The 27,618-nt window shown below is 39.1% G+C and overlaps 2 protein-coding genes across 8 annotated transcripts in view; one reads left to right on the top strand and one right to left on the bottom strand.

Annotated features, from left to right (window-relative positions):
- Positions 1-11,411, top strand: part of MED14 (mediator complex subunit 14) — a 41,325-nt gene extending 29,914 nt beyond the window's left edge. For 5 of the 6 annotated variants that reach the window (XM_063450115.1, XM_063450114.1, XM_063450112.1 and 2 more), the window contains exons 25-31: positions 5,631-5,813; positions 6,642-6,877; positions 7,127-7,306; positions 7,797-7,904; positions 8,759-8,884; positions 9,306-9,495; positions 10,827-11,411. In XM_063450115.1, the coding sequence (XP_063306185.1) occupies positions 5,631-5,813; positions 6,642-6,877; positions 7,127-7,306; positions 7,797-7,904; positions 8,759-8,884; positions 9,306-9,495; positions 10,827-10,900 (1,097 nt within the window). In that variant the 3' untranslated portion in view covers positions 10,901-11,411. The remainder of the gene's footprint in view (positions 1-5,630; positions 5,814-6,641; positions 6,878-7,126; positions 7,307-7,796; positions 7,905-8,758; positions 8,885-9,305; positions 9,496-10,826) is intronic. The other variant, XM_063450116.1, reaches the window with a different exon arrangement.
- Positions 11,412-16,656: 5,245 nt separating this feature from the next.
- On the bottom strand, positions 16,657-25,743 carry C1HXorf38 (chromosome 1 CXorf38 homolog). Of its 2 annotated transcripts, XM_063444261.1 has the most exons (7): positions 25,501-25,743; positions 24,454-24,588; positions 21,520-21,642; positions 20,038-20,187; positions 18,139-18,312; positions 17,937-18,057; positions 16,657-17,001 (listed from the first exon to the last, which is right to left on the bottom strand). In XM_063444261.1, exons 1-7 carry the CDS (start codon positions 25,702-25,704, stop codon positions 16,988-16,990), a joined length of 921 nt encoding a protein of 306 aa, XP_063300331.1. In that variant the 5' UTR covers positions 25,705-25,743; the 3' UTR covers positions 16,657-16,987. The 2 variants fall into 2 exon arrangements, with proteins under 2 accessions (XP_063300331.1, XP_063300332.1); XM_063444262.1 differs by lacking the exon at positions 20,038-20,187.
- Positions 25,744-27,618: the final 1,875 nt, after the last annotated feature.

Here is a 27,618-nt window from a genome sequence, read left to right as displayed (position 1 = left end):
ACCGAACTGTTCGCCGGCGAATAGTTCACTATTTCATATTAATACATATATTATCACACTGCACATTCTTCTCAGTAATGAGAATTTTCTCCCTATAATGTGTTTTGTAAGACAATGTCGCGTTTAGCCAATAGGTTTTTATTAAAGAGGACCACTATACACAGGGTGATTCCTGTTGGCTCTGGAATTATGTAAAAGTTGTGCACTATCTAATGCAGTAAGATGGGCATCTCTTTCTGCCTAATGCGTCAGTATAAAATGGTGTAATTAACTTTTCATTGAAGTCTTGCTGAAATCTTAACTACACCCTCTTAAAAGGACTAAATAAACAGCAAGTGACAATCATTTGTAAAAGTCACTATAGTCACCAAAACGACTTTAGCTTAATGAATCCATTTTAGTTTATAGATCATGCCCCTGCAGACTCGCTGCTCAATTATCTGCCATTTAGGTGTTAAATCACTATGTTTATACAGCCCTAGTTACACCTCCCTGCATTATCTGCCATTTCCTAAACACTTCCTGTAAGGAGTCATCTAATATTTATACTTCCTTTACTCCAAATTCTGTTTAAATTAGAACTTCTTATCTCCTGCTCTTTTACTAGCTTGCTAGACCCTCCAGGAGTCTCCTGTATGTAATTAAAGTTTAATTTACAGCGCAGGAGATAAAATCTTTTACATTAAGTTACATCTGAAAATGAAAGTTTTTTTTTTTTTTTTTTTTCATACAGGCAGTGTCAGAGGAAATGTGACTAGGGCTGCATAATTAGAAAGAAAAGTGATTTACTGTATATACTCGAGTATAAGCCGAGTTTTTCAGCACATTTTATGTGCTGAAAAACCCCAACTCTGCTTATACTTGAGTCAGTGTCTGTATTATGGCAATTTACATTGCCATAATACAGACTGGGGGCTGTGGGGGCTGCAGAGCGTTTACTTACCTCTCCTGTCAGCTCCCTCCTCCTCCGCGCCGGTCCATTCAGCACCTTTGTCAACTCCCAGTGTAAGTCTCGCGAGAGCCGTGGGGTCATAGTGTGGCTCTCGCGAGACTTGCACTGTGAGCTGACAGAGGAGCTGCACGGACCGGCGCGGAGGAGGAGGGAGCTGACAGGAGCTGCAGGAGAGGTAAGTGCTCTCCGCCAGCGCCCCTCCCCCCCCCCACTGAACTGCCAATGCCACTGGACCACCAGGGAGTGAGAGACCCCTCTCCCTGCCATGTATCAAGCAGGGAGGGGGGGCCGAAAAAAATGAAAAGTAAAATATTAAAAATAATAAAATAAAAAATAATAATTAAATAAAATAAAAAATAATTATTGAAATAATTAAAAAAATAATAATAAAATTGCCCACCCCCCACCAAGGCTCTGCAACACACACACTGCATTCGCACACACACTGCATTCGCACACACACTGCATTCGCACACACACTGCATTCGCACACACACTGCATTCGCACACACACTGCATTCGCACACACACTGCATTCGCACACACACTGCATGCACACACACACACTGCATTCATACATACACACACACACACACACACACACTGCATTCATACATACATACACACACACACACACACTGCATTCATACATACACACACACACACACTGCATTCATACACACACACTGCATTCATACACACACTGCATTCATACACACACACACTGCATTCATACACACACACACTGCATTCATACACACACACACTGCATTCATACACACACACACTGCATTCATACACACACACACTGCATTCACTCACACACACTGCATTCATACACACACACACTGCATTCACTCACACACACTGCATTCACTCACACACACTGCATTCACTCACACACACTGCATTCACTCACACACACTGCATTCACTCACACACACTGCATTCACTCACACACACTGCATTCACTCACACACACACTGCATTCACTCACACACACTGCATTCACTCACACACACTGCATTCACTCACACACACTGCATTCACTCACACACACACTGCATTCACTCACACACACACTGCACTCATATACACATTAATTATATACACACACTGTAAATAAATATTCAATTAATATAATTTTTTTAGGATCTAATTTTATTTAGAAATTTAACAGTAGCTGCTGCATTTCCCACCCTAGTCTTCTACTCGAGTCAATACGTTGTCCCAGTTTTTTGGGGTAAAATTAAGGGCCTCGGCTTATACTAGAGTATATACGGTAACTCCTAAATCGCAACCTCGGCTTATACTAGAGTATATACGGTAACTCCTAAATCGCAAATAATTGAGCATTGTAACTTCAGAGGCATAATCTGTACACAAACACTGCTTCACTAAGCTAACGTTGTTTTGGTGCCTATAGTGTCCCTTTAAGCTTTACAGGTCATATGATTGCACCACAGGGGCAGGTCAATGCTTCAGCATACACTCCCCCAAGACCAGAAAAGGGCTTTGCCAATCATGTCTTGCATTCTGGTCTTTTTGTTTTTAGGGTTTTGTTTTTTTCTCGTATCGCATAAGCACCTGTCCAGCATGGGCTCTCTAAATTGTTCCCCTGCCTTGTTTTCCCTAGTAATATATGATGAGTGGAACTGCTGAATATGCTGATAACAGCCTATTCACAGCTCAGTTTGTCTAGGAATTACCCAAACTTGATAATCTAGAGCTGGAGAGAGGCGAGATGTGCAATACAGCCACTTGACATATCTTGGTCCGTAAATGGACATTTATTTCCTCCCTTGATGTCAGTAAGCTAGCAGCAGTCTTCAAGCTGCAGTGAGTTTTGCAAATATCTGCAATTAACCGCTCTGAGTAGGGACTGCAAGCAAAGTGTTCTCCACACAATATTATTTGTAATGTTGCAGTTTTTTTCATAGAGTTTTTCTATTGAGCCTTTCCCATGTGTTGTGTATTAGAAATATGTTACATTCATATGCTGGACCATAACAGATTGAATGTGAGAAAAGTGGATTAGGACTGTTTGGGGATGTTGTTGTTGAATGACTTTGACTTTTAAAAGGCAGCCCCCAGTTTTTGTTAAACAAATCATACCTGAGATATTTCTTAACTAAAACCAGTTCTATGTATTTGGGCTGATGAGTACTATAGTCGTCGTTGCAGCCCAGGAGTAGTAGGAGTGTGAGCGCAGGGCTTAATTTTGAATTTATATTTCATATTACATTTACCCTCAGAAGCTTACTTTTTGTAGTGCTTTTTGTGTTGTAGTTAATTTGAACCTCTTGTACTTAAAGGGATCCTATAGTGCCAGGAAAGCAAAGCAAAACAGTTTTCCTGGCACTATAGGTTTAATAGGTCCCCCCCTAACCCTGAAAGGGATAAAAACACCTTTAGCCACATACCTGAATCCAGCACCGATGTCCCTTCCCCGCCGACATCAGGCTATGCCCACGCCCCTTCCCCCCTCCATAGGAAACCATTATTCAATGCTTTCGTATGGGGAAAATCTGACGCTGGAGGTCCTCATGCAGAGCGTGAGGACGTTCAGCGTCAGATAACGGACCAAAGATCTGTTTGGATTCTGGAAGCTCCCCCAGTGGCACTGTGGGCAGACTTAGAACTGCAGTGTAAGCATTGCAGTTTTTCTGGAACTGCAATGTTTTATATTGCAGCATTAAGTGCAATAGGGACACAGCACCCAGATCACTTCAATTAGCTGAAGTGGTCTGGGTGTCTACAGTGTCCCTTTAAGCAGCCTTTGTGCTATATTAATTTAGTCTGCATATTTAAAGCAGCTCATTTTTTTTTAATATTTTATAGTCAAAAATTAAATCTCGTCTACCTTTTTGTTTTGTTTTTCCAAAATGAAACCTATTTGCAAAGTGGGGACTACTTTTCCTTGTGCATAAGCTGCAGGGTGAGAAAAGGTGGGTGTTTTAGTCAAGCACCACGCCCGTTGTCAAGATTGTCATTGGCTGTATTTGTGTATACTCTCCTCCCTCCAGCTCCACGTCTGACAGTCATGGGCAGTCATAATTGTTTTTCATTGATTATCTCATCAGTGTATTTTACTTCTGCGTGATTTCATGCACATACGCACGGCAGGGCAGAAGATCGAATATCTGGCACTGCCATCTAATATGTCAGAGCAAAGATGAATACTCGGTGGAACTTTTAGATGTGCTTCAAAGCAGAAGTGAGGACTTCTTCTAGAAACGTTGCTGGCGGTGCAACAATTGCCATCCCTCTGCTTTATGAGTAACATTGGATTGGCAGGGTAAGCAACCTTCGGCTCTCCAGATGGTGTAGACTTCATCTCTCCTGACTCCTTGCCAGTGTTAGATTGTAAATATATTATGGGAGATATAGTCCACAACATCTGGTTTGCAGAAGGTTCCTAGCTCTTATCATATAACCCGATACAGTAAGATAAACAATATTTATAATTTTATTTGAAAGTAAACTGTTGACGGCAGCTGTCTAGCTTAGACCCGAATCGTAAGTGTATGAGTCCATAGGTGTAGCCTAGGGCCAACCTTTTCAAGTTTTTAGGGAGGGTGGCTGTCTAAGCCTCTATTACAACGCTAATTGTGGGGATTGACTTTTATGATGGATCAACATATGTATATGCCAACCTATAGTGTACATTTAGGCTGAATCTGTACTTTTTTTTTTTTTTTTTTTTCCCTCCTACTCCCTACAGTAATCCTCTAATTCCATAGCCCTGATCTGTGTATGTTTTTTCTGCTTTAGGTCAATGTTTCTGCAGATTCTTGTATTCTTCTTATTCATATTTGCGGATTGACTCTATCTCCGTGTCTTAATTAAATTTAGAGATTTGACTTGTCTGTGTGATATGATTACATTTCCCTGTACCCACCATTTCTGTATTTCTTGATACATTAGGTAGTTCTTAAGACAAGGAATATGCAATATTTATCCAGCATATGTATTGCTTATTTTAGAAGCTAGTGAAAGTACATTATATATGTGAAACATGTTGATGCTGCCTGGAGCTTTTGCAGGCATATATATTTTCTACTTGACCTCTTGTCAATTTCATGGAATCAATTGTCGCATGTAGAAGTTACTATGAAACAAATGGCTTGACTACTTACCTTGGTGGGATAGAGAACCAGGACACTGTAGTGGTTATGGTGCTTGGAGAGATTAGGTCTTCTAGTGAGGCTGTATAAAACAATTCATTTTGAAAAGTTTGAATCTGTTGTGATGTATAGGTGAGTGTTAATTGTATTGTTAACCGTGTCATTGCACCCTATGAAACTGTTTGAGGGTGCTTATCTGGCATGATTTTTGTTATCAATAATTTGAGGTCATCCTTTAGCAGTGGGACACAGTTAGGAGGTAGTTACAGTTAACACTTATATGGTGAAGTTGAGGAAACCGTCACATTTCTGTGGCATTATATCAGCATTGTCCATTATTAATAAAACCGACTACCATGCTAAATTTTATAATTCAGTATCAACATCTTCCATTTACACATAACTATGAATATTGTAGTCTTCTCCTGCCATATTGAATGTTTATACATTGTAACATATTAACATAAACACATTATCCCATGGAAAGCTTAAGTACATACTAACATTAGATGTGAAGTCATAAAAAAAATCTCATCTTGCAACTTGCACAGGTACATTAGACCCTAGCTCTCCGTACACCATGATGTCACCCAGCCAGCGTGCAGGGAATTGGCCAGGGTCTCCTCAAGTATCTGGTCCTTCTCCAGCAACTCGTATGACTGGAATGTCACCAGCAAATCCATCTCTTCACTCTCCTATCCCTGATGTGTCTCACTCCCCTCGAGCTGGAACAAGTATGTCATAGTTCCCATCATGCACTTTTTTTCACTAGACATCCTCGTTGGGTGTATTTTATTAGTGTTTTAACATTCTTCAAATTTTGTTATGATCTGTAAATTGGTAGCAATTGCAGATATTAACGTAAGATAATTACAAGTTTATTGCCTAATTATTTGGTTCCATGGGCCTCACAATAAACAAAATCACGAAAATTAAGCATATATTGTTTAATATAGTCCACTCTAAAGTTCAAATATAGCATTTCAGAAAAAAAATATGTAAATATGAGATGTCTCAAAAAGGATCTGTCTTTGTTTTAGATGGCTTTGCATTTTTGTACTTGTTCTTTTTGGTTTTCCTGTCCTTATAGACGTGCCTCTGTTTTGTGCAGTGTTTATAACTGCGATCTTTGACTTTTCTGTGTGTCTGGCACTAAATCATAGAAATGTCAACTTTCTTCTAATTAATCTTGACTACGTCATATAGCGTTAGTGAACGAATTGCTGAGATGTGCAAATCATTTGCACCAGGCCTCTTACATGATCAAAGAATGGAATAATGTCCTTCCTGAGCTTTAGGTTCAGTATCTCTCCAAATAAGCACATGTGGACATGTTGGTATCCCTCCCCCTTATGGGAGAAAAATTGTGTTGGGATCTGTTCCTTGAAAGCCCATCTAGTGTCTTAGTAGTGAAGTCTTTTTTTCCTTTTTTTTTTTTTCTCCACTTGCTGCTAAAGTTTAGCTTTTTGAATGTGTTATTTATATGTAAATATTTATCTCACAAGTAAAGCCTTTCCAGATTTTAGTGAATGTTTAATTGTTTTTCCCCCTTATTTTTATAGGCTCTCAGTCAATGCCAACAAACATGCCTCCTCCACGTAAGCTACCTCAACGTTCTTGGGCTGCGTCCATCCCTACAATCCTCACCCACAGTAACTTGCATGTACTCTTACTGCCTTCTCCTACTCCCGGTTTAGCACCAGCATTAGCCGGTAGCTACCTATGTTCTCCTCTGGAGAGGTTCCTTGGATCAGTTAACATGAGGCGACATCTCCAGCGGATAATCCAGCAGGAAACGGTATGTGCACAGCTTTCAGTTGGATCCTTTACATTTGATCAGGCATTTTGTTTATGCGTTTTACATGTCTTGTATTTCATGCTTTAACATTCATTTTCAGTAATATTTGAGATTACCATTTACTAACTTCATAGCTATTGATGTAAGTTAGTAAAAAATATCTTTAAGGGCATGTATTTAGTAAAATAAGTAAATAGAATGAGAGAGAATGTCGGTTATTAACTTTGCTGTGGTGTGGTCTTTCTTCAGTTGCAACTAATAAATTCCAATGAACCGGGGGTCATAATGTTCAAGACCGATGTATTGAAGTGCCGGGTGGCTCTCAACCCCTCAACAAACCAGACATTGCAGCTGAAAGTGACACCTGAAAATGCCGGGCAGTGGAAGCCAGAGGAACTGCAAGTTTTGGAGAAATTCTTTGAGACTAGAGTATGTGAAAACACTATTGTTACTTGTGAGGGGAAAAAAAATAACTTAATTTCGTTGTGTATATCATTGAGTCATATGTCTCTCACTAATGTTGAAATACCTTTTTATTATTTATTTACACCACTGTGTAATTATCTTTTGAAGAAACTCTATCAATTGGTCATTAATTATGCTGTAAAATGAGACCCACATTTTGTGAGGAAAAGATTGATTTATTGCAAACTGCTAATATGTGATGTTTAAGCAATATATTATGTTTCAAGTGAGCAAATTTGTTTACCCGGAATCATTTACGTTGATGTGCTTTATTGGCTGCATCAGGGTTTTTTTGTTTTGTTTTGTTTTGTTTTTTAAGTGTTACTGAAGAGAAATAAATCTGTCTTGTTTGGTTTAAGAATTGTTTTTTTTTTTTTTTATTGGTTTTTTAAACAGACTAAATCTACTTTAGTTACTAAAAATGTTATTTTTTTCCCCCGCTCCTTTCTAATAGGTTGCAGGGCCACCATTTAAGGCCAACACGCTGATTGCTTTTACAAAGCTACTAGGGGCTCCAACACACATACTAAGGGATTGTGTACACATTATGAAGCTAGAACTGGTAAGATTTTTATATATTCATTTTTGCTCGTGAAAAATAAATAAAATAGAAGTGAGTAGTATAGTGACCGAGTATGGTGTGAATGCATGTGCCAAATAGAAATCAGTTGCACCAAGTTCGAGTAAAATAATGAACTGAGAAATGTATTAACTCTGCAGTTTTGATCTAAATGATATGTCATAAATTCTGATTAAGGATTAAAGTTCACAGTTTGAGCTTAAAGGGGCAGACTATGCACCATATCACGTCCGATCGACTCTTCTGCTGTATCTAAAGTGGAGGCTCCCCATCCGCATTAAATATATCAGTCTGTTTCCTGTTGGAGTACAATGGCCGAGTATCAGCTGACGCCAAATAATTCCTTTCACAATAACTAATGCAATAGTATGGACTTTGGCAGTCCCAGAAAACGTGGCAGCTGTGGGCCTCTGAGTGTCAAACTATTAAAACATGATTTGGCTTACAGTGGGGGCAGTTCCAGGTAACCCCTGGTACCATCATCACTACAGTTCACTGTAAAATTGAGCGTGGGCTGAGCTTTTAATGTGGCCATTAATTTTAAATAACAAAAAAAACAAAACATTTGGTAACAGTAACATTCATGTGTTTTTGCTTGTTAAAGATTTATTTAGCTGAATTGGAAATTGAGTTATATACATTTCAAAAACTGCAGTAGGTAATAAAAATATTAAATAACATTACGCAAAACAATATATATGAAATGTGTTCTTTAGCTGCAGCTGTCTTTGTCATAAAGCACATAATTATGTGTAATTGGTTTTATAGCCCTCAGAGTATAGAAAACAGATGTTATAAAAGTAGTATGAAATTCATAATTTATTTGTTGTACACAGTTCCCTGACCAATCAACGCAGCTAAAATGGAATGTTCAGTTCTGCTTGACTATACCACCGAGTGCACCACCAATAGCTCCACCTGGCACTCCAGCTGTTGTGCTGAAATCGAAAATGCTGTTCTTTGTAAGTAAACCCACGATCACCTTGATTTCACGCTGGTCAATGACTGCCAGTTGTTTGTATATCATCAGTTGTGGTTCTTTGATACTCAGTCAGGAACTTCTTACTTGTCCACACAACTGGTTTTCCGATATTCGCAATTATTTATAAAGTCCATACTCTACTCAGTATTGCAATTTAGAATGGTAAAGGGCACATTAAATAGTTTGACATATTCTAATTATGTCTTCCAACAACAGTCTTTTGATTGATCTATAGATTAGAAATTAAAGTGTATGTATACATGTTTCACCACCATTACTATTGCAAGCCATCTGTATACGTCCGCTTCTGTAATCTTCATTTGTGTGTTTATGTATCTTCCCAGTATTTTATATTTTATGACTACCCTACTGACATTATTTGCTTCTGCTTTGGTTCATAGCTTCAGTTAACACAAAAGACATCCGTGCCACAAGAGGCTGTTAGTATTATTGTCCCCATCATCTATGATATGGCATCAGGAACAACCCAGCAGGCGGACATTCCACGTCAGCAGAACTCTTCAGTGGCCGCTCCATTAATGGTCAGCAATATTTTGAAAAGATTTGCAGAGATGAATCCTCCACGTCAAGGTAAATTGTCTTAGAGATGTTGTTTACCAGTTTTACATAAAGTCAATCCTCTATTTTAGCAGATTTTCAGTTGGGGTGTGTAGTGATCACTGCTTTGATCATTGCTGTGACTATCAATTTGGATAATAATTAGCCTGCTAAAGCTACCAAAAAGAGCTAACATTTGGAATGATAACTCAACTCTTCTCAGAATTGATGCTCTATTGGCTGTCATACTTCATCACAATACAATATAAATGATGTCAGAAATATAACATTGTTTATAAAGTGTTTAAAATCAAGAACAGAGATCATGTCTAGTGATTTAAAATATCCAACATTTTTGGGAGAACGTAAAAGGTTCAAAAACCTATAGCTTCAGAGCATGAAAAAAATTATCAGGAACGTTTAATTTAACACAGGATTTCTTTATTTTTAAAGTGCAGTTGCTATGATAAATTCTTCAAACACTGTCAACTGGACATACATTCCTAAATGAGTCTGTCCATGCTTGATTTAGTGAATTAGAGATCTTTAAAAACAAATATTTTTATATATATATATATATATATATATATATTTGTCACTAAATGTCTGCTTTAAAATGCCAATAATTATTTTGCAACTGTAGACCTGTTTTTACACTAATCAATAAAGTGAAAACGTGGCGCCACACTAACAATATAACATGTGATAAAATCTCCCTCACAGTTACAACGAACCAATCAATACATTAGAATACAAGACGAGAAAGTGGAGGATGCGCTAAATCGTTTGAAAACAGAGTAATTAGTTGGTACAGCCACGTCCTATTTAAGTTTAATGTGGATATACCAGCTAATTACTCTATTGATAAGTATTCATATGGTTTTCATGCTGTTTAGCGCACCCTCCACTCTCTTGTCTTATGTTATGTTTTTTGTTTTATGGAATTGTGGAACGGGATATCCTGAGATCATCTAGTAAGGACGATGCCACTGCATTAAGCTATAACAACCGAAAACTGTTACCCAAATAGTCTGTGCTTCCCTAAGAAAGGGATTGGAGAGGCAGTCTAGGAATATTTATTTATTTCCCTCTCTCATCCAGAGGTATTTCAGAATAAAAGAAGCATGTGTAGCACACGTTTGACTACGTACCTAAATACAAATATGTACAGTATCAATTAAATCATTAAGTTTTCCCATTTATGCTCTTTTTGATTGCAATGAATATCTCACTGGGGAAACTGGCATATACAGAATTTATATATTTTGCACAAGTCACATGTTTGTCATTTGGTTAATAGGTTTCAGTTGTTACATGAATTGAAAGCTTTAAATATGTTTCCTTACGTTTCTTGTCTTCTACAGGTGAATGTACTATATTTGCAGCTGTACGAGATCTGATGGCTAATCTCACACTGCCTCCTGGTGGAAGACCATGAACACCATTTTTCAATTTTCATGGAAACATTTTTTTTCTCCGCTGTAAATATGAACTTAACAAAGGGCAATTTGTAATTGGATATTTTTGTCTACGAGAACAAGGAAGTAAAACCGGGCTGATTATTTTCAGATGCACTTCTTTCACCAGAAATATATATAATTGATCAAAAGAAGAACTAATTTTTGTATAGCATGTTTTACTACAACACGTTTCAACTGACGAACTTATAAATATCCGCTTGCAGGAACAGATTTATTATTCTGTTTTATACTGAAAAGATAATGGAAATGCCAAACTTTCTTTATGTAAATGTGATTTCTTTGGTGTAACAGATTTTCTTTTTGGATTTTTTTTTTAAGGATGATTTGTCATTTTGAATACTGTAAAACTGTGACAAACATTATTTATAATGAAACTGTATTTTAATATGCTTAAAATCCTACCATGAAGAGGATCTGGACATGTTGTGAACATGTCCTAAGAAAGCAATATTTAATAAACTAGAAGAAAAAAAATGTTTGGTATATTCTTTTCTTCCATTCCACACTGGATGCTGTGACATACATTTTGCAGGCTGATGGATTGTGGGTAATGTACGTTGGCAAGTGAAAAGAAGCTTTACTTAAGATGCTCTACATAAGGAAAAAGAGTAGTCCCTACTTTTTCTTATGTATAAAAAGAAAAGGAGAAATAGAGGAAAGAAAAATGATTAATGTAATAAATCTGCAGAATCTGCCAGTTACAATAACTTGTGCGTGTGTGTTTCTGAATTTTGAAAACCTCTCTGGTCAATCAGCTAGCCAGCCACACTTGCTCCCCACTCTTCCTACAAGATGCAGCACTGTCTACACCCTAATAAAGTCCAATTCAGTGAACTGGGCAAAGGGTAAATTGATTCCTAGCACTATAGTTTCCCTTTAAGCTTCCAGTCTATCAATAACAGTTTTCCATTCATTAAGTTTTAAACAATCCGTAGGAGCTATTTTTGGTAACATGTTATACTGAAATAACGCTTGAGCCTTTATTTTATTCCATTGTGGTATCTTGTTGCTTCTTCAATTTCCTGCTAGTATTAATTTTGAGGCTAACCAAATACGTTATCATTTTATTCTCCATCCTTCCTTCCATTCAGTCATCCTAGATCAGTACAAATGCAAGAGGAAGCTCTCTGGGGCAAATAATAAATTCGCCCCGCATAACGTTTATCTGATGTTTAATACTATTCCAAACTTTAAGTGGCTACAGTGCCACCAGATATAGAGATAATCGCCTTTTCCTGTTCCACATCTCCAGCACTCATAATGCCTATCTTTGTACATTTTAGAGAGTTTTTCTTGTACTAGATACCACTGTTTACCAATTTGTAAAAAAAAAAAATTAAGTCGACATTTAAGAAATGTACTGTTCTATTGACATTATGTATAGCCTTAATCCACTCTTCTTTTAATATCGCTATATTCAGACCTTTTCCCATGTCCCTTTAGCATTAAAATTGTTATGCCTCTTTAATTCTCTTATCATATCTAAGCACCTAGATATCAGTCCTCTAAGATTTGGACTGTTGAAAACCGTTCTCAGGCCTTTCTTTTATTCATTTATATAAAAGGAACACTAGCGTTAGGAATACAAATATGTATTCCTAACACTATAGAACCCTAGTCACTGTTTAGGTGACTAGGGCCCCGTTCCGTGGCAAATAAATGGTTAACCATTTATTTGCTTACCTTAATCCAATGCCGGGCTCCCTCAGCACTGGTGAACTCTCCTTGTCCATCAATGTCAGCTCCCGAGTGGAGCTGAATGCGCATGTGCGTCCAGAGGCGCATGCACATTCAAACATGCCCATAGGAAAGCATTACTCAATGCATTCCTATGGGAATCTTTTTTGACGCTGGTCTCCATGAGGACTCTGTGTAAATCGCGGTAGCGCCTCTAGTGGCTGTCAGGGAGACGGCCACTAGAGGCTTTATTAACCCTGTAGTGTAAACAGCAGTTTCTCTGAAATTGCTATGTTTTCAGCTTCAGGGTGAAAACTGGAGGACCTTGCACCCAGACCACTTCATTGAGCTGAAGTGGTCTGGGTGCCTATAGTGGTCCTTTAAGCTCTAGAAAGGATTCTAATTCCAACAAACAGTCTTTAAGGGTCTGGATTACAGCCTTTTCTGGGAACACCTGTATTGGCAGAAAATGAAAATCTGTTTTAAGACTTATTTTAAATCTTTGCCATAGACACAGAATAATGTCTATAACTAAGGATTTACCCAAGTTGGCCTTTTCTGACTATCTGATACCATGCTTCCTGTCTGGCTTTCTCCATTTACGTGGTAATTGCATATGTCAAATCATACAGACATTCTGATAATCTACTATATTAGGGATTGCTAGCCCTCCCACTCTTGTCGTCTTTGACAGTATTTTTTAATTTTATTTGTGGCTTCTCCCTCCGGCAAATAAACTTTGAAAAAGCTGCCTGTTTACCTGGTTGCCAAAACCCGCACAGACTAATGAAATCAGGTCTCACCCACTCATTGGAGCTACACTGCAGATCTGGGCGACTCTACGTTACAAGCTCGACCTCACCACCAACCCCAATCCGCTGACCCCAGTGATCTACAATCCAGAGATTGCCGGAGGTTTGGCCCCAGGGGACATCACAGGCCTAGGCAACCCGAACGCCCCATGGCTTGGAGACTGGTGTGCAGACACACACTTGAAACCTTTCGAGACGCTAACCTCCTTAACATCTCCAACGGGGCTAGCCCGTTTCCGATACCATCAGATCCAACACTACCATAGCTCCCTCCAGGGAAAGCAACTACTATCCAGGAAAAAGACGGGCTTTGAGACTCTCTGTACGGAGAATCGACACCTTCCGCGAGGTATCTCCACGCTGTATTCTATGATACTACAAGCTACCAGGCTCCCCCCTGCGAGATACCAAACTAAATGGGAACAAGCCACGGGAACTACCCTCACTGACATGGAATGGGAAAAAATACACGTCCTCGCCCATCAAGGTTCGACCAGTGCGAAACTTCAAGAAACCAATTACAAGCTTATGACGAACTGGTATCGGACCCCCAATAAGCTTTACCAGATGGGGTTGCTACCATCGGCTAGGTGCTGGAGATGTGGAGCGGACGATGGCACGGACCTACACATCTGGTGGTCATGCCCGCCTATCGAGACATTCTGGCGACAAGTACACGGGAAGCTACGCGAGATCCTTGACTCCGACATACCACTACAACCCCTACCGATGCTACTCCACCACTCAACGATGCCCCTAGGAGCCTACAAGAGATCTCTCACGCGACACTTCCTAAACGCGGCCAAGAGCCTCATCCCCGCCCGCTGGAAATCCACAACAACCCCCACCATGGCTAACTGGATGGAAGCAGTTGAAGAAATATACAGTATGGAAAGCCTCACAGCTGACCTACAGGGGACGGCGGAGAAGTGCGCCCGGCTTTGGGCCCCCTGGATCGAATACATGGCTCGTGTACCGGCGGGTTCCCGGAGACGTGGGACCGAATAAACGGGAGTGTGGGTGGACTCGGGTTGTTGGGCTATGGGCCGGGGTGTCGCTGGCGGACCCTCCCCCTGGTTCCCTCCCTGCTGCTGCCGACCCTCTCTCCCCCCCCCCCTGTAATCCTTCCCCATCTGCCCTATACTACCTTGCCTAAGCAACAGTCCCCCCACTGTATGGCCCTCTGACCTAGCTATGGTTACGGATGTAACATACTGTATATAGACGACGAATCTACCCGCCATCACTTGAGTAGTATGGACCGAGGTGCCTACCTACACCACCGGGCACCTAATTGACGTTGACAAGCCCTGACAAGGGACCCTTGACCACTCAGACTGGCCCCCGACCTGTTTCCCACTCCTTCCCTCCCCCCCCCCCCCCCTTCCCCCCCCCATAGGGGGACAGACAGATACCGAATAGGGACAATATAGTTGCGCAGTTGCGCCTGTTCAGGGCATCACCAATTAGGGTCTAAGTAGGGTGACAGTTCCAACATTGATCTAAGTGATTAGTCAACCAAGCTAACATACACCTGGGCTTTAGTTTGAAATTTTGTAATACAGCTGAGTTGGGTAGCATATGAGACCTATCAGGCAATATCTGTGTTATAAGCAAGACCCCCTAAGCTGTAAAAGGCCCTATATTTCCCACCTGACTCTGGGAGACTAAGCTGAGCCCCCCCTTTACAAGACGGGGCTGAAAATTCCTGGTTGAATCTCCTGTTCCCTCAATGTAGAGGAGAACACCCAACCCGCTTTGTTCACCTATTTCGATATACAACTCCCACTGTGTATGTTTACGCACTTTCCCTTATAACTGCTTATTTGTTTGTTTTGTTATAATGTCTTGATAAAATCCAAATAAACATTCAGATTGTCAAAAAAAAAAGAAAAAGCTGCCTGTATCATTTTTTTACCATGCCACAGGGTCCTGAACCGGTATCAATTTGGATATATAATTCCATTTTGGTAAGATATGAGATCAAATCGTATTCGTCCTATCCAGGAAATCTTCCTATCAGCCCATTCTTTCAAAATTGCATTCTTAAATTTTTTCAGTGGAAGAAAATTTACCTCCACCTCCGTCTTACTCAGATTTTTTGGGAATTTCAATAACTTGGAATGTAATATCTTTTGCCCAGGTCAAGTTAAATCTTGATCTTATAAAATCCCTATCCTCCGGACTGACTTTTCTTGTTAGAATAGTGGTCTAACTAATATTTAGTTTATAATTTGAATATTTGCTATGATCTATAATTCACCCCACCCCACCCCCATTTGACAGTTTTGTTGTATTATAAGCATTTATGCTGCCCCTTTTTCATCCTAGAGCCTGTAATCTCTTGGTTATCTCGTATATCTGAGGCGAGTGGCTGAATTGCTAAGACATATAGCAGGAGGGTCAAAATACTTTGGACCGTGTCCCCTATACATCTAAACCTGTCTAAGATAACCAGTAGCTAGTCAACCCGGCTTAAATACATAGGAAAACAGAGAACGTATGGGGTACGGCTGTACAAAATCTACAACAAGGATCATAAAAAAGCATATAGTATAACACAGTTATATGCAAATGTTCATGCGCAACAATGTAATACACTCACGAGAGAGATGTAAAGTGCGCTCTAAGGTGCCTTCCCCGATGTGAATGGGTGGCTTAATCTCCCTCTTCTGCTCCAATGAAATAGATGCAAAGCAGGAGTCCAGTAGATGTAAGTTAGAAAAAAATATCAGAAGCTTTTATTATAAAAAATAACCACCAATTAGAAATATAAAAGTAAGGAATACAGGTCCGGCTTAAATACAACCTGGTCTTTTTTTATTAGACCAGAAATATACAGCGGAAGTTTGCTGTATTTCTGGGGTTTTATCTGCTTTCAAAATACGGACATTTGCCTGGAGAATCTCCTTAACCCTTTAAGGACCAAACTTCTGGAATAAAAGGGAATCATGACATGTCACACATGTCATGTGTCCTTAAGGGGTTAAGGAAAGTATGATTGACAGGTTTGAAATCTTAACTAGAGGCTCCATCACGATTGGAGAAGATTACAGGGCAATTCTGTTGCAGCAGTTGTCCAATGTTGTGGATGCCCATAGTTTCCAGTCTTACCACATTTACAGAAGTTCGGAATAGAACCCTGGCAGAGAAATTATATATATATATATATATATATCTCATACCATTCTACAACTGTATATTGCTCAATCCTCGAGTACGACAATGAGTGAGGTGTTGGGGACTAAATGTAATTCTGCAGAACACATGAAAATAAATAGGTTTATACTCAAGGAGTGATTCACTTTCATGTATTAAATAGTATTTATCTCAGTACAAAATATAAGTTAAATAGTCAAAGAATAATGTAAAAATGAAATTCTGAAAATGTCTTATTAGGTCACATTGTATAATAGTATGTGCTTATTTTAGAGAATGTCAGATGGTAAAAAGCAGCATATGATCAAGTTTTTAAAACATTTCAAGCTCCAGCTATGTCCATTGAAGATGTAGTGATAATATTATAACACCGACTTCATCAGCACAATTCCATTCTTACAAGGAACAACCTATAAGTAAAAAAAATATATATATATCATAGGCATCATAATTATTTACAGTGCTTTGCTACCTTAACAAAAAGGGGCGTTTTGCTATTGAATAACATGGTGATCTAGCCTACTTCTAATTAAGCTTGTGCTTAGCCTGCCTTCTGTACATTTTTCTTATTACGTGGAACAAAAATTCACCTGATTTTGCCAAGGCTTATTAAGTTGGAACCACTCTAATTTATCAATTTTTTTTGCTATTATTTAAAGTTTGTGGATTTTGCTTAGATAAGAATAATTCTGCAGACATCCATGGGTCTTTTTTTGTATGAATGAAGACACTTACAGGCTTCATTATAAGGCAAAATAGTGCCCTGATCCGTGGAGGTTTGGGGAAACACCACCCCGTCAAAGTTTAGCCCGGCCGCTAGAACAGTCCTGGTCGAAAACTGTTCCAGGGGTTTAGAGTCACATGCTGGTGTTTTATCGGGGTCTCTGGTGGGTCAATATTTATATCAAGTGCTATTTTTATGACTAAGACACTGACTTTAATGAAGTCAGAAATAGGCAGTAATTGGAGAGATAATTTGACTTTGGATACAATATTGCATATTACTGAGTGCGTTTAACATTTATACCGCTCATCACAAGGTGCATTTAATTACTGATGAGAAATTGCACTTTCATTTGTTGCAAAATAGTGAGCATTGGGTCATATAACAAACAATCTGACCGAATGTGCATAAAGATGGTTATCAAACGGGAGGAGTTTGGAAGGTAGTCAAGTGATTGCTTAAAACTAAATATTCAATATTTACAAGTTAAAAAAAATAAATAAGCAAGAGATGCTATATAATAACAAAGATTATGTTAAAACATTAGACATTTCTGATGACCTAACGTACACATCGCACATAAAAGGTGTGAGTGCCAAAGAAATACAAAGCTTAACTCACCTTCCGCAAATGTAAGATGGGAATACAAACTTTCAAATCTCACTAAATCTGCCTTAAAATCAGAATGAAGATCTTCATTATCTGATAAAAACTTCTTGATGGCTTGCAAAGTGTCATTGTCCTAAAGAAGAAAGGAACAGGGAAATTGTGAAATGAAACAGTTTTGTTTATTTTTGGCACATTGAGAGAAACATTTGTGTACCTGTTGAGTCCATGTGTTTTTATCTTCTATCTGAAAGTATGTTTCTTCCAGCAGCTGTTGTATTAGCTGTTTTTCTACTTCATACACAGACAATGATGTTGTTTCCTCTCTACTTGGCAATCCATCAGTTTCATAGTGATCACAATCTTCAACAAACCAATCTGATGACAACACCTAAGTTGTGATGGTTGAAAAATAGAAAAGATAATATTACATTTCAGAAGTGACAATAAGTTGTCATATAATTATTTTTTTGTACTTTTAAGGCCTGGTCAGCTTTAAAAAATATTATTAAAGTGAATATGTGTATACATGTTTTTTTTATGTTTGTCTTCACACTGCTTTTGTGGCACGGTTCCTTTTAACCCCTTAAGGACACATGACATGTGTGACATGTCACGATTCCCTTTTATTCCAGAAGTTTGGTCCTTAAGGGGTTAAATCATATTCCTGTAAAAACCTACATTGAGCTTCAAAAGTACAAAATTCAACAGTAGAGCCCCATCACCAAGTTACATGAATTTTATTCCTCATATGTGTGCATCTGACAAAGTTTCAAGTAAAGTCAAGGCACTCAGAAGGATAAAACTTGTATGAAAACAAGCTGGTCAGGTGGCTCATTGTTCGCTTTCACCTATCAGTACTGGAGAGACAATGGGATGTGCTGATCCACCTAATTTCTCTGTTTAAAGGGACAATCCACTGCCAAAACCAAAACTCTTAGCTTAGTATGTATAGCCTCAATGAAGACATGCATGCATTTAATTTTTTTTATTGGAGGTACATCTAAAAACAGCCTGCAAAACCTGCAGCCTTTGCAAACCCTCCCCTTCTAACCCCGACTAGAATATCTCTGGCTGTCCAATCACAGACCTCCTAATGCAGCTCAATGCAAGTCAAGTGCTCTGGGCAATTGCTACCTCTTGAGTTTAGCTTCACAGTGCTAACCAAACTAGGAAGTTACAAAACCTGTTTGTTTCGAATTGACAAAATTAAGTAATACAAAGTAAGAATTTCTATTGAAATTTGCATTTTTTGTAAAATGAAAAAAGAGAACATATTCTTCACTGTTTAGGGATCTGGAGTGTCCTTTTAACTAAAGATAAAGAACTTTTCATAAATATCACAAGAGGTAAATACTACAAAATAGCAGGTTTTATACCCCACAATACCAGATCACAGGTAACACAACATGTAGGCAACAAATGTCACCATTTAATTGGGAGGTTTTTTTTGTGTGTTTGTTTTTTATCCCAGTATAATGTAAAATGAATGTACCCCAAAAATCTAGAGCTTCATACTGATCAGGGTCAGGTTTTAATAGCCGCAAGTATTAACGGTCTGTTTCCAGAAATGAGCACCATACTGCACCATTAATCAAAGATGGAATTCTAGCAATAGCCCTGATGACACGTGATATCAGAAGTCACAGAGCATTTCATATTTAGAGGACCACTCTACACCCATGAAGAACTTCAGCTCGCTCATGTGCTTTATTGGTATGAGTATCCAGTTAAAAAATGTCTCTTCCAAGGAAAAGGGGGAAGGCTTGCAAAGGCTGCATTTCATGAGAACTGCAGCCTTTGCAAAATCTTTTAAGATATACCCTTAATGAATGCATGTATGTATTCCTTGGGGGTATATCTACTAAACAGTGATTTTTTTGTTTCCTCGTATTTTTGACTGTGTGGTGGTACATTACTACAAAAACTCTTGTTCTCTGAAAAGGCAGTGTTTACATTGAAAAGCCTGCAGGGTCAGGCGGTAGACACCAGGACAACTATATTAAGCTGTTGTGTTTCTGGTGACGATAGTGTCCCTTTAACCATCTGAGCTATCACATTGTTTTCCTTAATTTTATTTGTAGTAGAAGGAAATCATAAATGCATAGGCTATTACCTGCAGTATTTTGCCACTTTCCTCTTTTATTTTGGGCACATGTTTAAACTCTGCTATTAAATTCTGCAACTTATTCCCAAAGTCATTCAGCCAGTTTGCAGAAACACTCATGTCTGAAGAGTGCATTAAGTCGTTACGGCACTTTATAACCTAGGAACATTGTATAAGAGAGCAATTAGCATTGCACGTACACAAGAAACTGAACACAGAAAATACAATACATGTACCGGTATCTCAAAACCAAAAAGATTAACATGTTTTTTTTTTGTTTTTTTAATGAGGGCTGTCAGTTAAATCTCTTCAGATATTTGCACAACTCCAATAAGTACTTTCAACTAATTTATTTATCCTAACAGTCAGCAAAAACACATGCAGAGGCTTCATAATTAACATTACACATACAGATAGCAGATACTGTGTATTCATGAAAATAAAGCAATCTAGTATTCATTTGAATAATATTAAAATGTGTTCCTTAGAGATTTAGGTTTTCTCTCTGAGTTTCTTGCATTGATTCCTTTCACCCAGCAAGCTACCACTTGCCAAAGTCGTTTTTCCCATATGCACGCTAAGCACTTGTCAGCCCCCAATTATGCACACTTATCACTTTTATCATGTTAACTTTGACGCAAGCTTGAGCTTCCAATCTTTTTCCTCCTTCAGCATACCAGGAAGCAACGGGAATGGAAGCTGAATTACATGATGTAGAACTTACCAAGAAGCTCTTCTTAGAATATGAACTTTTTAGAATATGTAATTACAAATAGTGCATATGGGTTTGAACAATATGACAGTTAAAGGGTTACTCCAAGCACCACAACCACGTCAGTGACTTAAGGTGGACACGGTGCCTGGAGTCTGTATGTGGAGCGTTGCACTGCACTGCACAGAGAAGATTGAACCCCTGTGCTGCTGGAGGTGTAACTCCAAGGCAGCAAGCTCACCCCCCACCCTCCATCCATCCCCTGGCATCTAGAACTGTGACGTCAATGTAGGGGAGGGGAGGGGGGACCAAGCTAAAGGGAGAACTTGGACTCGGATCTGGAAGAGAGGGAAGTTCCCTTTAAAACCAGGATAGGAAGGGTTACTGTAACCAAAACCAATATTTTCTTAACACACTATTTTATGGTTAGAGTTGCCCTTTATTACCTAAATATGGGCCATTTTTTAAGACTGAACTCATGAGAAACATAATTTCAGTTTTGCAAACAGGTCACTGGAGGAGTAAAGTTCTAAAGTCACCATAGAAACACATGAAATGTTCCCACTATATAAGCTGCACTTGTAAGAGCTACTTTTCCCCCTGCGTTTGTTTACATGCCCCACAATTTCACAAACATATATTTCCAATTTCACAACTAGAAGCATTAAGTACTAACTAGTAGCAGGAAAAAAACAAATTCGGTTTATTACCAGTGCATGAAAACGGATGCTATTTTCCATGAATAATTTATATACATATGTTTGTTAGAAAGTATTTACCGCTCTAACTTTTGAATTATCAAATCTTCGAAAGCGATCGCAGGCATTTATCAAATTGAGGATGGCAGATGCATCACATAACTCTGGTCCTCTCTTGTCTGCATGTCCACGTGGCATATATGCCTACCATAAAAAATAAATATATAAATATGTGTACATCAAGAGAAGCAGGACTTCTTTGTTAATTAGTAGGACGTGCACAAAGATATAACAGAATATGGAAGAGTGTGTACTCATGGAGTTTTTATTGAAGTATTCTCAAATTTATGATGGCAGATATATATAGTATCAACAACTCGCCATCTATACAAAACATTTATCAAGATCTCCACCCATTCTCTATATGTGTGTGTGTAATGGAATGTGTCTGTGGATGATTGCCCAACCTTTAGTAGTTTATGCTGTTCTAGAGAGAACGCTACCCATCCACATTCTTCCTACACAAAAGGATCACAATTCGTAGCACCTCTTTAACCCCTTCCTGAAGTTAGGATATTCAATTTCGTCATGCACAGAGTGGGCTTTAATGCCACTAGGAGAGCATGGAACATCCATTTACTTTTTGGCTGTCTCAGACTGGCAGATGAGCTGTATACAGTGCTTAAACTAAGCAGTGCGTACAGCTCATTATATGGGCTTTTAAATGCCTATAGCTAGCTTGTGGTGTGAGCAGTGTTAAAGGGCTAGTGTCACTGTAAGGGTTAATGCTCAGTAAGGGTTAATTATAGAGTATGGTTAAGGTAGATATACAGATAGCGTTAGTGCAAGCATAGTGTTGGAGGTAGTGATCGGTGGGTGTTGGTAAAGGGTGAACATCGTCTACCAAACATTAATTCCATTAATTTAGGTCCTAGACAGATGAGACATTTAACAATAAGGACTGATACTGGAATCCATTATTTTTCTTTAGTTTCACTGGATGTGTAAAAATTATTAAAAGAAAAAATGATTAGTAGATAGATGATTTTTTTCATTCCTCACACCCCCTCGTTTCTAACATTTTATTCACACTTGATGTTGTGTTAGGCATACATATAGGATATTAAAAGAATTAATTTTCTGTCATTTAAAAAACAAACAAAAATACAGTATATAGCATGTTTGGGGGCATTTAAAAAGAGAAACCTGTAAAAAGGACACTATAGGCACCAAAACACTTAAGCTTTAGCTACCACAATTAAGAGATATACTCTTAAATTAGAGGGGCAGAGGTTTAAAAATAATATCAGGAAGTATTACTTTACTGAGAGGGTAGTGGATACATGGAATAGCCTTCCAGCTGAAGTGGTAGAGTTTATAACAGTGAAGGAGTTTAAGCATGCGTGGGATAGGCATAAGGCTATCCTAACTATAAGATATGGCCAGGAACTAATGAAAGTATTTAGAAAATTGGGCAGACTAGATTGGCCGAATGGTTCTTATCTGCCGTCACATTCTATGTTTCTATGTTAAGCTTAATGAAGCAGTTTTTGTGTATAGGTAATGCCCCTGCAGTTTCAATGCTCAATTCTCTGCCATTTAGGAGTTAAATCACTTTGTTTATACAGCCCTAGTCACACCTCCTTCCTAAACACTTCCTGTAAAGAGAGATCTAATGTTTAAACTTCCTCTATTACACATTCTGTTTTATTTAACATATCTTATCTCCTGATCTGTTAATATCTTGCTAGACCCTACAGGAGTCTCCTGTGTGTGATTAACATTCAATTTACAGAGTAGGAGCTAAAAACTTCTAAAGCAAGCTAACATCTGATTGAAAAAAAAATGAGACCATTTTTTTTTGTATCCATGCAGGCTGTGTGAGTCACAGCCAAGGGAGGTGTGGCTAGGGCTGCATAAACAGAAACTAAAGATAAATAACTCTTAAATGGTAGAGATTTGCAGGGGCATGATCTACACACTAAAACTGCTTAGTTATGCGAAAGTTGTTTTGATGCTTATAGTGTCCCTTTAAATTATGGTGGAACAAACTCAACGCACACATTCTAGGTTTTGCTTTGGTTCAGAACTTGGACAATTGCCTCTATCCTAAAAGGAGTACTATAGTGTTGGGAATACAAACGTGTATTCCTAATTCTATAGCGCCTTGTTAACAGTTTAACTTCTCAGTCCACACCTATAATAAGTAAAACAGCAGGTTTACTTACAGATTTCTCTCTTTCAGTGTCAGTGTCGGTCTTGGCGCTGCAGTCCACGCCTCTGTCCCATTGATGATCTCAGCCAATCCAATGCTTTCCAAAGCATTGGGCGGCTAGTGCGTGCATGAACAAGGCCAAACACCATGCTGTGCCAATTAGATGGCCTCTATAAGACCATCTAGTTAAAACAGTTTCACTCAGCTATTTCGGCAGAAATGAGTGACAGCGACTAAAGCGTCGTTCCTGCAGAACAACAATGTTTTACATTGCAGAGTTAAAACAACAGGGACATGGCATCCAGAACACTTCATTAAGATGAAGTGGTTTGGGTGTCAATAGTGTCTCTTTATGGGGTTAATGACAAATTATCACTGCTGATATAGTAAGACAATTGGAACATTGTTTCCATACTTACCTTAATTCTCATTTCCTGATTAAACCATAGCAGCATTGGCTAAATGTGGAAAAAACATCAATGCTGCCGTGGCTTAATCAGGAAAAGCCATTTTGGTTTACATTGTCTGTTAGATTATCAAGGCACTATCTGGCACGAAATGAAAATCCCATAATGCCATGCATGCAGGTTATCACTAGAAAAGTTCAAATATCCAGAATACTGGAGAGGTGTGTTTAGCCTCTTACCTTACCTGCACACCCTACCCTTTGTAAAAACGTCAACAGATTGTAATAGTCGGTGAAAATGAACTTTACTGTTTAAATAGAATAAACATAGAAAAGTTGATCATTGAACATTATCTTAATGAGCTATGAAATTAAAATTACAGGACATCTTTACCTTTGCTACTTCCCAGTAATTTGTAGGCCATAATGATGGATTGCAGTTTCCCCAGTGTATTTCACCATTTCTGTTCGTATGATGATTTAGAATCAACCTTTTCCATTCTGCACAAACAGGGCAGCCAGGATGGAACTTAAAGGAAATTAGTGAATTAGTAAATCACACTACAGTGTGTACACCACATTAACACACGACTATGGCTCCATATATCAATATATATCTTTCTCCGTCTATCTCGAAGATTAGAAGTTCCACAAAAGTGCACCATTCCAAATTCTTACCTTCTTGTGATAATATTACCTTGATTTGCATGATAGACTCTTCCCCCCCAAATCAATGTATATCACAACGTTGAGTAAGTCAAATGCCAACATATGAAGAAGAAATCAAAAGGGCAGTTACTAGAGCTGGATTCAAGGTAAGGAAAAATAAATAAATAAAGTTTTTGCAGGTTTACAGCACAATGTGTGTTTTGGGGGAGGGGGTCCAAAGTTATAGAGCCCAAAAGGGCATTTATATAGAAAAAAAATATCCTGCTCGGGAGGGGGTTGGAGTAACCCTTTAAGTGCAAATTGTCAGGAATTCAAATTAAAATTTACACCAAAATGGCAGAACTGAAACAGCTGACTTGGAAAATCTTTACACTGAAGCTAATGTTAGCCTATCATTTGAAATTCACTTTGGGTTTTATTCATTCACATCCCAATTGTAATGAATGAAATCTGGATGGCATCATTGAAGCTAAAATTGCTAAACTGTGACTACTGCTCAGTTGTTAATTTATTTTTTATCTCTGATCAGATATTTTTGCCATTCACATTTTAATTATCTTACCAAATCTCAGAGTTTAGTGTATAGAACCCAACGATAATTTCTAACAATTTCCCACTTTGGTAAATAAAGCCCACAATTATTACTATTTATGTCTCTCACACCCTTTCCTGTCCTAGACTGCTCTCCTGCAAACCATACACTTTGAGAAAATAAAGCCTCGTGTCTACAATCCATAAAAGACATATGATGGGTTGGTCTCTCAGTACTTACCGTTTTCCCCGTTGCTTTGCATTGACAGCTAGAATTTTGCAGAGCTGCTGGGATCTTGCTGCGGAGTTCTCTGTGAAAAGTCTTCATTTCTGATACAACGAATTCTTGCAGGGAGCCTTTAAGGAGCAGCAGACAATGTCCAGCTTTGATCCAGTTCTTGTACCCCATGCTGTTCAGCCTCTGCAGCAGCCCGGTCAGTGCCATGTCTTGTACAGTAATCCCAGCTGCTCTGTCATAGACTGTCTAAAGCCGGAACAAAGAAGAAACACACAGATACAGTGTGTAGAATAAGAGATTCCGGGTCAGACTCCTCCCCAGAATGTGCTGTAACTTGCTCCTTCATATTCAGTGTGCAGACTGTCTCAGGATGTTAGTTACTCTATCATGATGCACCTGGGACTGTAACCAGTGAGCTATAAAGAAATCAAGTGTGTCCATTGCAGGATGGATAGACAGTTTTCATTTGTAGGACAATATTCAGTGATTTTCTTTTATCCAGAAATGTTTGTTCTACTAATGTATAAATATACCAGTATATACCACAGTGGTGTGTACTTTTAGAAAGACAGGAATTCAAGACCTAAACAGTTTATGGGTTATTGTTCACATTTTTATTTTTCTCCCTAAAAATTATAAATTAAAGGGGGACTGTCACATCTCATTATATTTAATTGTTCACATCTCACAAATACATATTTAATAAATATGTATTTGTGAGGTGTGGAAAATGAAATTAAAGCAACACTATAGTGTTAGGAATACATTTCCTGGCCATACCCATGGCAGCACAACAATGGGCTGCTCCTCCCTATCCCTAATTAGACAGGAACCTAATTAAAACAGAAGGTATAAGTAACTCCTCCTATCCTCAGTCTTTTTGTTCCTGTCCTATCCTATAGGTACCAAATATAATAATGTATGGCTTACCTGAGGATAGTCTTTTCCTCTTGCCCCTTGGGAGTTCAGCCTTTCTCCCTTGGGAACTCTACAGTACACAGCCCTGCAAAAAGGTGACCCCCTGGAAAAACCCCTTTAGTGACCGGGGGTTGTAACTTGCTGTGACCCGATGGGGTAGGAAGATCATGCCATCACCATATTTACTGCAGTGACCCAAGGGGTAGCAGGCTGGGCATGCACATAGAAAGCATTTGGATTTACTTGCTGTGATCGGATTGGTAGCCCTGCACAAAGGCGACCACCTGGAGAAACCCCTTTAGTGACCGGGGGTTCTAACTTGCTGTGACACGATGGGTTAGGAAGATCATGCCATCACCATAATTCCTACAGTGACCGAAGAGGTAGCAGGCTGGGAATGCACGTACAGAGCATATGGATTTACTTGCTGTGATCCGAGGGGTAGCAAGATTATACCGTCCCCATAATTCCTGCAGTGACCCAAGGGGTAGCAGGCTGGGCATGCACATACAAAGCATTTGGATTGCAAGGATTAATATGTCATTAACTAAGATTCCATCGCTGAAAAAGTTAATGTGAGACTAACATTCCATCACTGAAAGGGTTAACGTACAACTCAGCTATCTTGTACTTTGCCATGGATTTAATTGCAGTGACCCTAGAGGTAGCAAGATTTGCCATCACCCTATTTCCTGCAGTGACCAAGGGGTAATAGACTGTGCATGCACATTCAGAGCTGTTATATGGAAAACCCTTTCTTCCCTTCATCAATTTTATCTGAACGGTAAGAGGTTCCTGCTAATTTTAATTTCAATCTACTGCCACCACAAAAAGAGACCGACTCTGACTCAAAAATCGGCTTTAGTGAGGAGACTGGTCAGGAGTCTGAGAGTGACTCTGAGCGGGATTCCGCTGAGTTGGGCCTTGACCTCCTTTCCTCCGCTCAGGCGGAGATGTCCGGAGGCGATCTTGGGGCTGCTCCTCCCACGGACGCGGGGACTGCCCTCATGGATCCATTGGGCGAACCCTGTGGGGCTACACAATCCGAGGTTGGCTGAGTGGCTCCCAGCGGACCGATACCTAGAGAACTGGGTATGATGCCCACTCAGCAAATCCGCCCGCAATAAGCTAAGGGCAGAGTGCCCCAGGCCTGTAGTGCCTAACAAAGTGTGTGACACCCTGGAGGTAGACCCTAAAATAACC

This window comes from Pelobates fuscus, chromosome 1, assembly GCF_036172605.1.
Source record: "Pelobates fuscus isolate aPelFus1 chromosome 1, aPelFus1.pri, whole genome shotgun sequence".
NCBI classification, from domain to species: Eukaryota; Metazoa; Chordata; class Amphibia; order Anura; family Pelobatidae; genus Pelobates; species Pelobates fuscus.
This window is presented reverse-complemented; position numbering and strand designations above follow the sequence as displayed.